Below are 13586 nucleotides of genomic sequence, written 5' to 3'. Positions count from 1 at the left end.
GCCTGAATCAGCAAGACTTTTACACTTGATTATAAGCAAGTATTTTGTCTTTTTTCCCCTCTATTTAGGTTGTGATTTTACGATTCTGCTATGCTTGAGCTCTTTACAGGTAGTTTGTAAGCAGGTATGCAAAAACTGTGAGGTGTATTTGTCTGTCAGGCTCTAGGAAGGGAGGTATTGCCCAGTGAAGGAAAGGGTTGCTGCTTCTTGAGCCTGAATGCCAATTCTCATGTTAAGCTGATCTCTTCTGCCATCTGACAGTATCTGTGCTGGTCCTTGCAGGTGAAATTGGTGCAGCACACCTACTCTTGCCTCTTTGGTACATTCCTGTGCAACAATGCGAAAGAGAGAGGAGAGAAACACACTCAGGAACGGACCTGTTCTGTCTGGTCTTTGCTGCGGGCAGCAAACAAAGCCTTCAAAAACCTGCTCTACTCCTCCCAGTCCGAATCTGTACGTATCCCTTCTTCCCTACCGCGTGGGGTGAGTCCCTCTGGGGCTCCTAGGTACGATATTCCCCAAAGCATCTACTGTAAGAGAACACCAAAGCCTGTGGCATTGGGATGTTGTAGTGGCTTGACTGTGATGACGTAGTGTAGAGAAGAGTTTCCAGAATGTCCTCAGCTCTTCTCATCAGTGGTTACCTTTGAACGCTGTATTCAGTCTGACATTTCAAGACTGGTGTTAAGTTTGCCGGTATTTGAAGAATGTCAAATGCAACCTCAGACATTTCTCTATGGTGGAATTGTGGTTTTGCTTTATTTTCTGTGACAGAACCCATTTCAGTGTTTGACAAGTAGAATCATAGAATCATAGAATGGTTTGGGTTGGAAGGGACCTTAAAGCCCATCCAGTTCCATCCCCTGTGATGGGCAGGGACACAGCTGAGCTGTGTCAGATGCGTGTCCTGAACCTGCATAGAAACAGAGACACTCTGTCCTCATCTAAATCAGAACAGAGGAAGTAGCTCAGATTATGCAGTATAACTTTGTTTCTTTTAATGCTTTCACATCTTTAGTTTGGCTCTTCCATAGTAGCAGCTCACTGCAGTTCCTGGGAAAGGACTTGGTGACCTCTCTGTTTCTGATGAAAGAGAGCATAGGGCACTAAGGGAGGCAGGGTGGTGGGCATGTGAACAGACACCCTCAAATGTCATTGTGATTGGGTCAGGAAAGGCTTTTATAAATATTTAAACCCCTTTTGTTTATTAAAGTACTGGACACCATAAACCTAACTGTGAGGACTATGCCATGTTTTTGCATATGATGGATGTGGCTTTTAATTGTTCCTACTAAGCCAGGTTTTAATTTTACTTTAAGGAAAGAGTTTCTGCCTCCATTTTTTATAAAAGAGGCTGATTTTTCCATTTGCACCAGCCCTCTGTGGTTGTCTGTCTCTCCGGATGCTGGATATGCTCGGGCTGCATGCAGATCCCGTTTGTCACTGTGACAGGCAACATCAGAGAGCGCCCTTCCAGACTCTTCCACCTGACATTGTCACCACAGGAGTGGATGTGACAGCTGAAAGTATGAGACTTTGCAGATCCACACAGTTTGTGAGGACTTTAGAATCCATGGATGCATCTGTTTTCCCTGAACACAGCAACAGGTTTGCCCAGGAGATGCTCAGAGAGCACTCTTGGAGCAGGTGGTGTGGAAGGCTGCGCTGTCTCCTGCAGCACAGACACAGTCTCAGTGCCTCGGCACATCTTCCTAATATCCAGTCTAAATCTTCCCCCTTCCCATTTCAAGCTGTTCCCCTCATCGTGTTGCTGCAGGCCCTTGTAAATGTCCCTGCCCTGCTTTTCTGGAGCTCCTTTCAGTACTCGAAGCTGCTCTAGTGTCTCCCTAAAGCCTTTTCTTCTCCAGGCTAAACAACCTGAACTCTCTCAGCCTGTTCTCGTAGCAGAGGTGCTCCAACCCTACTTTTCCACAAGGAAGTTGCTTGAGAAAACAGTGGAATTGATAGGGTGACACAGGGTATTTTTAAATTGAAACAGAAACCATGTTCCACAGTCAAGGAATCCCCTCTTTTAGGAGCAAGCTGCCTCTGCAGTGAAGTATTTCTCCCTGAACTTAATTGTGAGTGCTTCCATTAAAGACAGGGCTGGCTTTGATGAACTGGAGCCAGTGGAAGGAGGTTATTAGTTCAGCTCTCAATGTCCTGGAATAATACGAAGCACAGGGAAATCTCTGTGCTGACAATGGGCTCCTGAATTCTCTAGCAGTTTGGATTGCTTGGGAGCATTATTAAGGTGTAGATTCACAAGAGCACACTGCAGTGATTCATTCATGGGAAGCTGAAAGGCAGCTTTGTTGTCCCTTAGTCTCTGTCTCCGAAAGAAGAGATAATTGTACATCCAAGTGTGGCTGATTGAAGGGCAGCAATGGCATTGTAGAGCAATCTGGAGATCGAGGAAAGCCTCCCATCTGCAAACCTGAATGATAAACTGCCACAGTCGGGTCTGAACATATCTCTGTGTTCTGGGAGCGAGCACTTGACCGCCTCTGACCCCTGTGTGTTCTCCCCTCGCAGGTGCTGTATCCAGTGTGCCATGTCCGTAATTTAATGCTCTGGAGTGCTGTTTACCTGCCCTGCTCCTCCCCCTCGACACCCACCGATGACACCTGCGCCCCGTACCCTGTTCCAGGCTCTAGCCCTGAAGATCAGCCTCTGGGCAGGTGAGCCTAGAGCCCAGAAATCCCATCCTGTAAAGCAAGATCAACAGGGAATATAGTGGGATATAAAGAGGACAATACTTGTGGTGGGAGGGAAGTGTTTTTCACAAGTTTATTTGTGGGACTGTTGATTGACTTACCCAAAAGCAGTTGGGTCGGTGGTGAAGGCTGTTCCGTTTCAGAGGTGATAGCGGAACAGAGAGAGGATCAGCAAATAGAATTAAGCTCTGGGTATTGCATGGCCTTGCAGAGCTCCTTATCTCCTGGTGGGATATCAACTTTGATTTGGTTGCCTTGAATCTGAGTTCTCTTTCTGCATTGCGTAACTCTTCCTTTGCTGTTTTGTGCACTGGTTCTGCACACACGTTTGCTGTGAGGAGTGAGCAGACTGCGAGCTGTTGTGCTCTGTGGTACAGGGATTATTCTGGGAACGTTTGAAGTCTGATCAAACGTGTTTTCCTGATGGTGAACAAAGAAAGTACTGAAGCAGCTCTGCACTACAGATGGTCCAAATGTGTTCCTAGATAATTCCTCGCAGCAGTCCGTTACTTAGCACATTGTTACTGTCCATATTGTGGGGGGAGTTTTTAAACCATAGTAGCTGACTGTTTAAGGAAAAAACAGCTCACTGACTTTAGATTCTGATGATTTGTACATTTCTAGGTTACCAAAGACGAGATCCTTTGACAATCTGACAACAGCCTGTGATAGCAGCGTGCCTACAGCCAATCGACGTAGTAGTGACCCCAGCCTCAATGAAAAGTGGCAAGAGCACCGTCGCTCTCTGGAGCTGAGCAGCCTTGGCAACCCCGGGGATGATCCCTTTGAAGGAGACGGCCTGAGTAAGCAAGGCAGGGCTCTGGTCGGAGCAGAACTTTCTGTTGCTGCTGGTGTGGCAGAGGGACAGATGGAGAACATTTTGCAAGAGGCCACTAAAGACGATGTTGGTCTGGAGGAGCACTTAAGGGGTAGCCTAGAGACAGTAGGAAAAGGGGATGAGATTGCCCTGGATAAGGAGAAGAGAGTGGAACATCTGCATGGGTATGTGAATGACCTCTGTGAGAAGGCTGAGGCAGATAAAGGTGTTGCAATGAACAATCCAGCATTCAATCCACACCCAGCTTCACAAGGTGCTTCTGAGCTGCAAGGACAACCGGATGAGCTTTCCGAGCTCAGTAACGCTGTCCAGAAGTTACCTCAGGGGAAAGGACTGCTGGCTGTTCCTTTGGAGGGCTTTGGGAATAGAGACGCTCAAAGGAATGTGGAGGAAGAAGGTGTTGGCAAACTTGAAGGAGAAGCTGAGAGCCTGTACACAGTGCAGGCCAGCCTTCCCTTACCTCTTACAATCCCACATGAGGCAAGAACATCCAACATTGAAAGCTCTACAGAAACCTTAACAGAGAGCGAAGGAAAGCAGGAACTCCTTCTGAAGGGTCCTTGCCACAGAGCTCACCTGAGCGACAACAGCGCTGACGAACTCTCTCAAACAATGGAAAATAGGCCGGAGGGGGAGAGCGTGCTAGAGCTTCAAAAACCGGGAACAAGAGTGCATAGGACTTCTGGCAGCAGCCACACACACATCCCGATGCCTTCCCCTTGTGCCTTGCCTTTAGCTGAATGTAAAGATGAGATTGTGTGTAACGGGGAGCTGGAGCCTGAGAACAAGATGATGGAGAAGCCTGTGGGGTTTAGCATCGCCCAGAAATACCACGTGACAAATGGGCACTGTGTGAATGGAGAGGATGGCCGGATCAAGGCCTCTCTGAGCAGGCAAGTCTCCGCGGCCAGCTGTAGTTCCGCGCAGTTTCACCTGCGGAACTTACCCCAGAAGTGGATGTTTGGTCCCCTCGGGAAGCAGCAAGCAGCCAGCAGCCCGGACCAGCCTGCCCGGAGCCACCTGGATGATGACGGGATGCCTGTCTACACCGATGTCATTCAGCAGCGCCTGCGCCAGATAGAAACGGGCCATCAGCAAGAAGTGGAGACCTTGAAGAAGCAAGTGCAAGAGCTGAAGAGCCGCTTGGAGAGCCAGTTCCTGAACAGCTCCTTTCGGCTCAACGGTGACTACGGAGACGAAGTGGTAAGTGGAACAGCAGTTGGGCCGCTGCTGGAAGCGGTGGGCCAGTTACTCAGGTTCATTATCTCGGTGTATTGCCTGCCCTTGGTTCAGTGGTCAGGTAGGGATTTTTTTAGCCACATAGGGTTTTATAAAACTCTCATGGTGGTTCCGAAGAGGGTGAACACAAAGGGTAGTTAATGATGACTGATATTGTCACTGTGTGTCAATTTGATCAGGAATGTAGCAAAAGATTATTTCCAGATGGGTGTTTTGCAGCACATTTTCGGATGTGTGTAGACATAAATTCAGAGCTTTTGTTACAGTGAAGGATTTTTCTCCACAAACTAAGGCTTTAAAGGAGCTTGTAAACTGTTTATGCTTTTAATTAAAAGTTTTTAAAGTTGTAAAAGTAGAGACTGACATCTGAGGTGTGATTCCAACACAACACGCCGATTTCTGTAGCGATCAAATGATCCATATAGTTGTGGTTGCAAAAGGAATTTTAAAATTGGGAATGAAACTGGTGTAATTCCATGCTCAGGATCTCAACAGATGCACGTTTTCCTACCTGTTTTTTTGCCTCGCTTCTCTTTTGTCTAATAAACAACAATAAAAATTCAAAAGGAATCCAGTTGCAGGCTTTTTCCCGCTGCTTGACCATAACACTGGTTTAGAAAGCAAGCAGGAGGCCCAATCTGTAGAGGCGTCTGTGCACAGAGCAGCTCTCTGGTTGGTGCAAACATGTTTTCTTCAAAGGCTCAGCATTATTAATCAAATAAAATGAATGAGGAGGGGGTGAGCTGCTTGGGGAAACAGGCAAGGGAGGAGGGAAAAGGCGTGAAGGGGAGATGTGGAGATGCAGGATCTCTGAAATGAGTTTGTGTCTTCCTGGGGTTATGAACTCCGGGCAGAGGTTGGCCTGTAGTGCTGGAAGTTGATGTAACCAGGACATTCCTTTTCCACTGTGCACGATGTGATGTGTTTTATACACCTTCAGAACAACAACAAAAAACTATTATGAGAGGTTTCAAGCTGCTATTTATTTAATGTAATGTAGTGTCACAGTAGCAGAGGTGTTGGATAGTCCCAGGTGTGTTTCTTGTGAACAGTAAAGAGCCTTCTTGTCTGTTGGCATTGGAGAGAATGCACGGAGGCTCCTCTGGGCATCCCTTTGACCCAGCATCGCCTCCCTGACAAAAGCTGGGATTCCTGGCAGAAAGCTGGTGCTCTGGCTTAATTAACTACATTCCCATGGTGTAATTATGCTCAGTGGTGTGAGGGCACCATCCTCTAGAGAATTCCTCGTTTAGGAATCCAGTTTCTACCCTCTGTTTGTGCCTCAGCTTGGGAGCAGCAGGCTTCCTTCTGGAGCTCCGGAGGTAGCTGTTCCTCAAGCACAAAATCTTTACCTCAAGATTTCTTACCATTTTTAATGTATTTTGAGGGTTGGCAGAGTTTTAAGTCGTTTAAAATACAGTTCCGCCTGCTAGACTATAGTAAGAAAGCATTGTCCCCCCCAGACTATACGTGGAATAAATGCAGCTCAAATTCTGCATTTCCCATGTGTGATTTGGCTTCTGTTTTCTACAATTTTTGCCAAGAAAAGCATCTATGGATTCCTAGTATTCATTTTGAAAGTGAAACAGTCTTGGAAAGGAAATGCAGTCACGGAATCGGAGCCCCCAATAGCAGTTTTTTTTGGTCAATCACCCAAAGTGTTGCCAGAACTCTTTACTAAACAGGTTTTAAATCCTCTCTCCCTTACCTCATCCCATCAGCAGGCTGTCAAACCCTGACCTGTTGGGGGCGTGGGGTTTGTTTTTTGCAACTCACGACTGTGCAAACTGCTTCCATGTGTGGTGTTTGCAGTCCCTTGTGCCTTGGCTGCCACACGTGTGCTGTGGGGAGGTGACTGGTAACACCGCGCAGACATCGCCCACTCTTCCTAGGCAGGAGGCCCTTTCCACTCCTCCCCACGACCGTCCGGTTTCTATTTGTACGGCAGTAGGAATATGGGAAGGTTCTGTTCATCTGTGTTTGTTTGCCAACAGACTTCTATACCCGACTCGGAAAGCAATCTGGATCAGAACTGCTTGTCTCGCTGCAGCACAGAGATTTTCTCTGAAGCCAGCTGGGAACAGGTGGACAAACAGGACACAGAGGTACAGACTAAATCCCTGTAAATCACTCATTCTTCCTGTAGGATGGGATATCCATAATTCAAGTTATCCTGCAGCCTTTGGTCGTGTCCCACTTCTTGTCAGCTCTCTTCCTTGCGTTTCCCTTGTCTCTCACACTTTGGATATCAGTACCTGTGCCGACGAGCCCTCTGCTCACTCTGACTGCGCTCTGGGGAGCTGTGGAAGGGATGGTTAGCTGGAAGAGCTGTAGGTGGACGATTGCTCAGTGAATATTCTTGACCTGGATACTTCTAAAGCACAGAAAAAAACCTGAGAATTGGACTTAATGACTTAATTTCTGATTGAGGGAAACATAGCGGATCTGCTCTCAAAGGGACGGTCTCTGTCGTGTGTCTTCACTTGTTGCAAACACTGAATCTCTACTCTTAAAATAGAGCGAGCACTTCCCGTGTGGTCCTTTGCTTTGTATGGGTGAGTGCAAACAAGATGGGTTTGTTTCTCATCAGTTGTCTTTCGCTTTTTATTTCTGCCAGGTGACGCGATGGCTTCCTGACCACCTGGCCGCACACTGCTACGGCTGCGACAGCGCCTTCTGGCTTGCCAGCAGGAAGCACCACTGCAGGTAACCCTCCTGTCCCCTCTTCTCTTAAACCAGGGAAGGGCTTTCTCTTGGCATGCAGCTCCTTTCTTTAGGGTAGCATCAGACTAAGAGTGTTAGAGCAGCATAGCCTGCAGATTCTCCAGGTCATGCAGGTTGTATATTTAACAAATCAGGTTAGGTGTCTGCTCCACCTGGCCTAAACAGATCCCACTTTCATTCCTTAAACTAGGTTTGGAGGCAGTCGGCTGTTTCGCTTTTTAAGAGGTTGTAAGCAGTAAAAAAGGCCAGTTCGTTGTCTCTGCATTTGATAATTCAATCCTGTAGCTGTATGAATAGCATCTTCCTGTTACTAGTGTAAACCTGCTCCTTCCCTTCTCTCACCATTCCTCCGTTTCCATTGAATCACTCTTGTAAGAGCATGTGGGAAGTGCACCAATGTAGAGTGCAGGTTTTCTGGATTGTTCTCTGCCAGCAGAGGCGACGGCAGCCAGTGCCAGCGGCAGGGGCGCAGTGAGGAACCTGGGGCAGAAGCCGTTTCATGAAATCAGGCTCTGGTTAAAGGCAGAATCCCCGATCTCTAAGCTGTATTTCAGATAAATCCCTATTCCTGGTTTCTGGATGTGAGAAACAATTACAAGAACTGTCACTTAAAGAAATGGTAGTGACCACATTTTGATGCTCTGTTGCTTTTTGAAGTTGTAGGAAACTATAAACCTTTTCCTAGGTCTGTGTCTGCTTTGTATTTTGCTCCACAGTGTTCTTGGAAGGGGGACAAACCCAGGGAAGAAGGAATAGAAGTAGAATGTCTTTGAGGTTTATTTTTTTTATCATATCCACATCCATTTTCATGTTTGTGCAAATTTCTATCTGAAGGCTTCTGATGAAGCCTGAAATCACTGAGCACACAGCTGTGCACAGCCAAAGGGTGTTACAGGAGTTAGAGCCGTGTTTCAGTCCTCCTCATGGTGTCCATTGTGGAGCATCCCCCAGCAATGCCTCGCAGTGCTGGCTGACCTTTGGCAGCGGCGTTTCCCTCCCTTCGTCCTCAACTCCCACACCAGGAGGAGTTGGCTCAGGGTTTCAGGTTGGGTTCCAAGTTTCCCTGTAGTGTCTTTGCTCTTTCAGCTTCCGGAGGTCTAACCTGGGCTGCTTGGGCTGTCCATGTGAGCTTTGTAAGAGACCAGCATGGAATGGTGGCCCACCAGAAACCCAAGCATTCCCATAGTTTGTGTTCTCACAGCCCAGGGATCAGGGCCTGTTCTACGTCTGCCCCAGAGTGAAAATGCGTGAAACTCGTGTGCTGTGGGGCCTTGAGCAGGATAAAATACCTACCTTCTGTCACTGCCTCGATCTCTCTTTCACTCGTCCCCCTCTGAGCTCTTTCTCCCCTCCTTGCAGGGACACTGAAGGTGTTGATCAGATCTGGTGAGCATTTCCAACAGCCTCTGTCTGTTGTCTGCCTGTGTTTTCCTGGTAACCTCTCCCAACTAACTCTGCCTGTTCCCCTTCTTCGTTTTCACTTGCCTAGAAACCACCAGATATCCATTGTGGGTGGCAGCACAGCCTGTTTGGTGTTTGGATCCTGGCAAAGAGGTCTCCCTCTTCACAGAAGGGCATCTAAGACTTGGCTTTTGGTTGCTCATACGGGGTGTGGATCACACTAACACTGTCAGTAACTCGTGTGTACCAGTAACAGAGAATGCTTCACTTCTAACCGAGGAGGCTGCTCTTCGAGTGTCACCATCACGCCTTAATTTTAATTCCTTCCCTTTTTCGCCTTTGTTTTTGGGAGAGGTTCACGTGTTGTCAGACAGTTCCAGTGTTGCTGGGCAGTGTGATGACACAAACCTGTTTAGAAGGACGGACAAACTGTCGCAGGAGCAGGTAACACATGGTGGGGAGAGAGTGTCACCAAAATGGATAAACGCTGGTGACTCAGTGAGGAGAGGAGGTGTTGGTAGTGTGGTTTTAAGTCACCCTTCTCAAAGGTTCAACATCACTTTCCAGTGTGGTTTTCAGTGTGTCTCTAATCTCTCAAGTGAAGCCGAGGGCCACCAGGATAGGAAGTTGTGCAGCCCTTCCTGAGGCTCAGGGAAGAGCAGTTGCTGTTACCTGTCACAGAGGATAAAACAACAAAAGCATATGTTAGGGAGCTGCAACAAACAGAGAATTGTTCTCATCTCTCTGGTTCTGTTTTGACCCCTCTGTCGGCAGCGAGCCGCTGCTGGGTGATCGCCCTTCGAGCAGCAGAGCTGGGGCTGCCACAGCTGCTTTTGTGCAGGGTGTTCTGTGACACCTTGTGGGGCTGTGTTTATTTCCACTGGGGTTTCTGATCATAATTCCCATCAGGGTCCTTCAGAACCACTGCAGAGAGGCCACTGTGAGCCTCCTCGTGCCAGCGCTGCAGCTTTGAGAGCAGGAGCCGCTGCGCCGAGCTGAGAAAACGAACCCATTGAAGTGAGAAATGGGATTTCTCTGCTGGTTCTTTCCCCGTCAATGCCCAGCATCTGGAAATCTTGTCTCTTGGCAGGAAGGATTAATCAAAGTTGCTGGGCGGTGGCAGTGTTTCTGTCAAGTCTCTTGGCAGCAGCGAGTCTTTTCTAGTGCAAAACAGTAATGGCACAAAGATGCCGAAGAGTTAATGAAAAGGGCATCAGACAGGGAGCTAGGCTGGCAAAGCTCCAGCCCCTGGAGAGCTGTTGTGGACACCTTGTAGGAGCTGAAGGGTTTGGGGCACACGCCAGGCCGGCTTGGGCCGCAGCAGGTTTTGAGGGGGCTGCGAGAAGAGAAGGTCGTTGTGGTTGAGGTGTTACCCTGGCCTCCCACAAAGGTGCATGTGCTCGCGTGTTCCACCAGCTGCCAGGGATGCTGTGGGAACGCTCCCCGTGCTGCAGCGCTGCCGGCGTCTCCAGGCATGAATACCTGGCTGCTCGCATCCCGGCTTTGCATGGTCCTTGTTGTCTGTGTTTACACAGAATTGTGGGAGTGCTGGGAATGCTGCAAAGGGGGCTGCACTGCTGGGACAACAGGAGGATTGCAGCAAATGAAATGGAGTTTAACTTTTCAGCTTTCCCACACTTAAATGGAACAACAGAGAACGTCTCTGAGTGCTGGGGATACTTACGAGTGCTGGAGCAGAGACTTTTGTCTCCTCCCAGGAGCACGGTGTCCAGCCTGTCCCAAACCCAGGGCTGGGGCCAGACCACTGCATCCCTCTGGAGGAAGGCCCTGTGGGTGACAGGGAGAGCATAATCCATATTCCCTTTCGCAGAGGGGAAGGTTTCTTCTGGTTTGACAGGCAGCAGTGTTGCACAGAGGAGCCCTTGCTGGGTAGAGGTTTGAGCTGTGGCTCCATACTGTGCTTTGCTCTGTGCTCCTCCCTGGTGTCTGTACCGCAGAGCTCTGTGGCAGCGTAGGACCCAGGAGCTGTGGAGGGCCGGGTGTCCTGCTGGCTCCAGGGCTGACCCAATCACAACACACTGAGGAGATGGACATTGGAACTGAGATAATGTCAAAGCTGCTTCTAACTATTTCTTTTCCATTTCTCTGTTCCCGATGCAAGGAATTGTGGCAATGTGTTCTGCTCCAGCTGCTGTAACCAGAAGGTGCCCGTTCCCAGTCAGCAGCTCTTCGAACCCAGCAGAGTCTGCAAATCCTGCTACAGCAGCTTGCACCCCAGCAGCTCCAGCCTGGATCTCGAACTGGATAAACCCATCACTGCCACATCAAACTGAAGGCCTGGCCTCGGAGCAGCAGAGGAGCAGCCGTGCCGACTCTTCCCAACAGATTCTCGGTGGGAAGGCTGGGAGGATGCGGGAGCCGCGCACTTTGGAGGTTGGGGCGTGGAACACCGCTCGGCGGGACAGACCTGGAGGACGGACTGCTGGATTGTGGGAGTCTCCTTTTCCAGCTCTTCCCCCTTTCCTTTCTGTCCTCTCTGTGTGTATGTGTCTACGCGCGTGCGTGTGTGTATATATAATAATATATAGATGTTTGTTTGCTGGAAGATTGTGGAAGTGGGGAGGGAGCTGGCGCCAGACCCGGGTTCCCTTTGGTATTTAACTGTCCCACTGCTGAACTGTTGCAGACAGACGACTTTGAGGAGGAAAGGAGCAGGGAATCGGTCCGGCTGGTGTGCAGTGTGGATCCCCGTAGCTCACTGCTAGTGCTTTCAATCACTCCTCTTACTTCCAAACAGGAAGCTGCTGTTTGGGAACCTGTTGCTGCTAGAAGAAACGGGAATCTCTTTCCCAAGAGAGCACTCTCCCTCTCTGTTCTTAGAGTGGGCTTAGTTCTCCTCGCTGCGCGCAGGGGGATTCGGTCACGGGTTTCCGTACTCGGCGGCTCTGTACTTGCACACACAATCGAGGGGTTCCGTGCGCTGCGGCTGGGGTGGGAACACCCGGAGGGCGCCGGCTGAGGGAAGCGCCTGCTGCTCTGCGGGAGGCGAGAAGGGGACTGAGCTGGCAGCCGTGCTGAGGCTGGTTTTACACTGGTGCCTCTGCAGCTCTGTAAATGCAATCCATGATTTAAATCCAAGGAGGGGAGAAGACAGGCCTTTGCCTGCTGTCCTGGGTCATGCGATGGGAAGCTGCTTCCAGAGCAGCGCGCTCCTCATGGTTCACACAGACCCTCGTGTTGCTCTTCAGGCTCGTGCTTTAACGGGACTGCCCAAACCAGCAAAGGGCAGCGCTGCTGGGCTGCTGGCTCCGCTGCGCTTGGCCCGTGAGGAGCGCACTGGTGCCTGTGGTGCTCCTGGGATGAGGTCTCCTCTCCCAGTCTGTATCCACTGCTCCAGCTAGGAAACACCTGCCTGAGAGTTCTGTAAAGCCCTGAAATACATCATAGATTTCCCCCGCTTCCTTCTGTCCCAGCCCAAGTTGCTTTTAGCGTCACCTCATTAAAGTGTGGATCCTCTGAATAGGTGGGTTTTAATGAGTGTTGGGTACCATCCCCTCCTGACAGCCTGCTTAGCGCCGTGGGACAAGGAAGGAACGCGGATCCTACTTCCCAGCGCTAGCCTCCTGTGGTCAGAACAGAAATCCTGCCTAGATATGAAAACTCAACATCTAAGTGACCTGGGGAAAGGTGTGCTTCCCTTCCCTGGAATGTCAGGATCGCGTAACCCAAAGCGAGTGTCCCACAGGGAAGAGCATTTCGGAGTGGTTGTCAGGCTTGATGGGGAAGAGAAGCGTCGAGCTGTTTTATTTCTGACTCAGAACCTCCTGCACCCTTTGCCAGGATTGTTCCAGTGCTGCGGCCACGCTCAAAGTTCACGGGGCAAACGCGTGTCCAGGAGGCTGCTCCAGCGCAGCAGCCGGTGTCCTTATGGGAGCAGCGTGGGATCCCCTGGGGGCTGGAGCGGTTTCCAGGGCAAAGACAGTGGTGGGTTCCCAGTACCTAAAGTACCTGTTCCTAAACCAGTGGGGCAAGCGGGACAGACCTGTTCCCTGTAACGCAGAGACAGCTGGAGCAGAGGGAGAACGCGCAGCCCGCGGCTCTGGCCTCTCCTGAGGGGATGGTGAGGGGTCTGGTGCTCGGGAAGGGGCCGGCTCTGCCTGCGATGCCGCAGCTCCTGCCGGGTGTTGAGAGGCTGCGCTACTGGTGCGGGTCTGTGCTGTACAGTGTGAATAAACGCCTGCAGCTCTTAGTCCTTTTTTTGATGGATGAAGCACTTTTTTATTACTGTTATTTCTTTGTACGTGAGGGAAGGGCGGCCGCCCGCCGCCACAGAGCCCCCTGCTCTCCAAAGAGACGCAACTGCTCCTCTATTTTTCATTTTTGTCAAAGCGAGAGTAAATACTTTAGAATTGTTAAATATATAAATAAAAGTGAATAAAGTTTAGACTTTTGCATGGGAGCATTTGCTGACACACTTCCGAATTCCTTATTTTCCCTTCCTAGGGGGATAGTTTGGGGGTTTGGCAGAAACCCCGAGGCCTTTCAGAGGGGCTGCAGCAGGGCCCCTCTTGTGTTCTTTTCCACTTTGTCCTTGCAAGGATCAACAACCGGGTGTTCCTGAACATAAAATTAAAAATACTAAGCTCGATTTTCCGGTGGAAGAGCCCCAGGCAGGGGGAAGGACACAACCTGCCTGCGCCACCCGG

At 49.8% G+C, this 13586-nt stretch overlaps 1 protein-coding gene across 5 annotated transcripts in view; it reads left to right on the top strand.

Moving 5' to 3' along the window:
• Positions 1–13324, top strand: part of MTMR3 (myotubularin related protein 3) — a 69156-nt gene extending 55832 nt beyond the window's left edge. For 2 of the 5 annotated variants that reach the window (XM_069870904.1, XM_069870905.1), the window contains 7 exons: positions 283–453; positions 2536–2681; positions 3342–4758; positions 6789–6899; positions 7412–7500; positions 8878–8904; positions 11042–13324. In XM_069870904.1, coding sequence (XP_069727005.1) covers positions 283–453; positions 2536–2681; positions 3342–4758; positions 6789–6899; positions 7412–7500; positions 8878–8904; positions 11042–11213 — 2133 coding nt within the window. In that variant the 3' untranslated portion in view covers positions 11214–13324. The remainder of the gene's footprint in view (positions 1–282; positions 454–2535; positions 2682–3341; positions 4759–6788; positions 6900–7411; positions 7501–8877; positions 8905–11041) is intronic. The other 3 variants (XM_069870907.1, XM_069870906.1, XM_069870908.1) reach the window with 3 other exon arrangements.
• The last annotated feature ends 262 nt before the right edge of the window (positions 13325–13586 follow it).

Source organism: Phaenicophaeus curvirostris, chromosome 17 (genome assembly GCF_032191515.1).
Source record: "Phaenicophaeus curvirostris isolate KB17595 chromosome 17, BPBGC_Pcur_1.0, whole genome shotgun sequence".
Classification (NCBI taxonomy): domain Eukaryota; kingdom Metazoa; phylum Chordata; class Aves; order Cuculiformes; family Cuculidae; genus Phaenicophaeus; species Phaenicophaeus curvirostris.
Note: the sequence above shows the minus strand (reverse complement) of the source record. Positions and strands in the feature narration are given on the sequence as shown.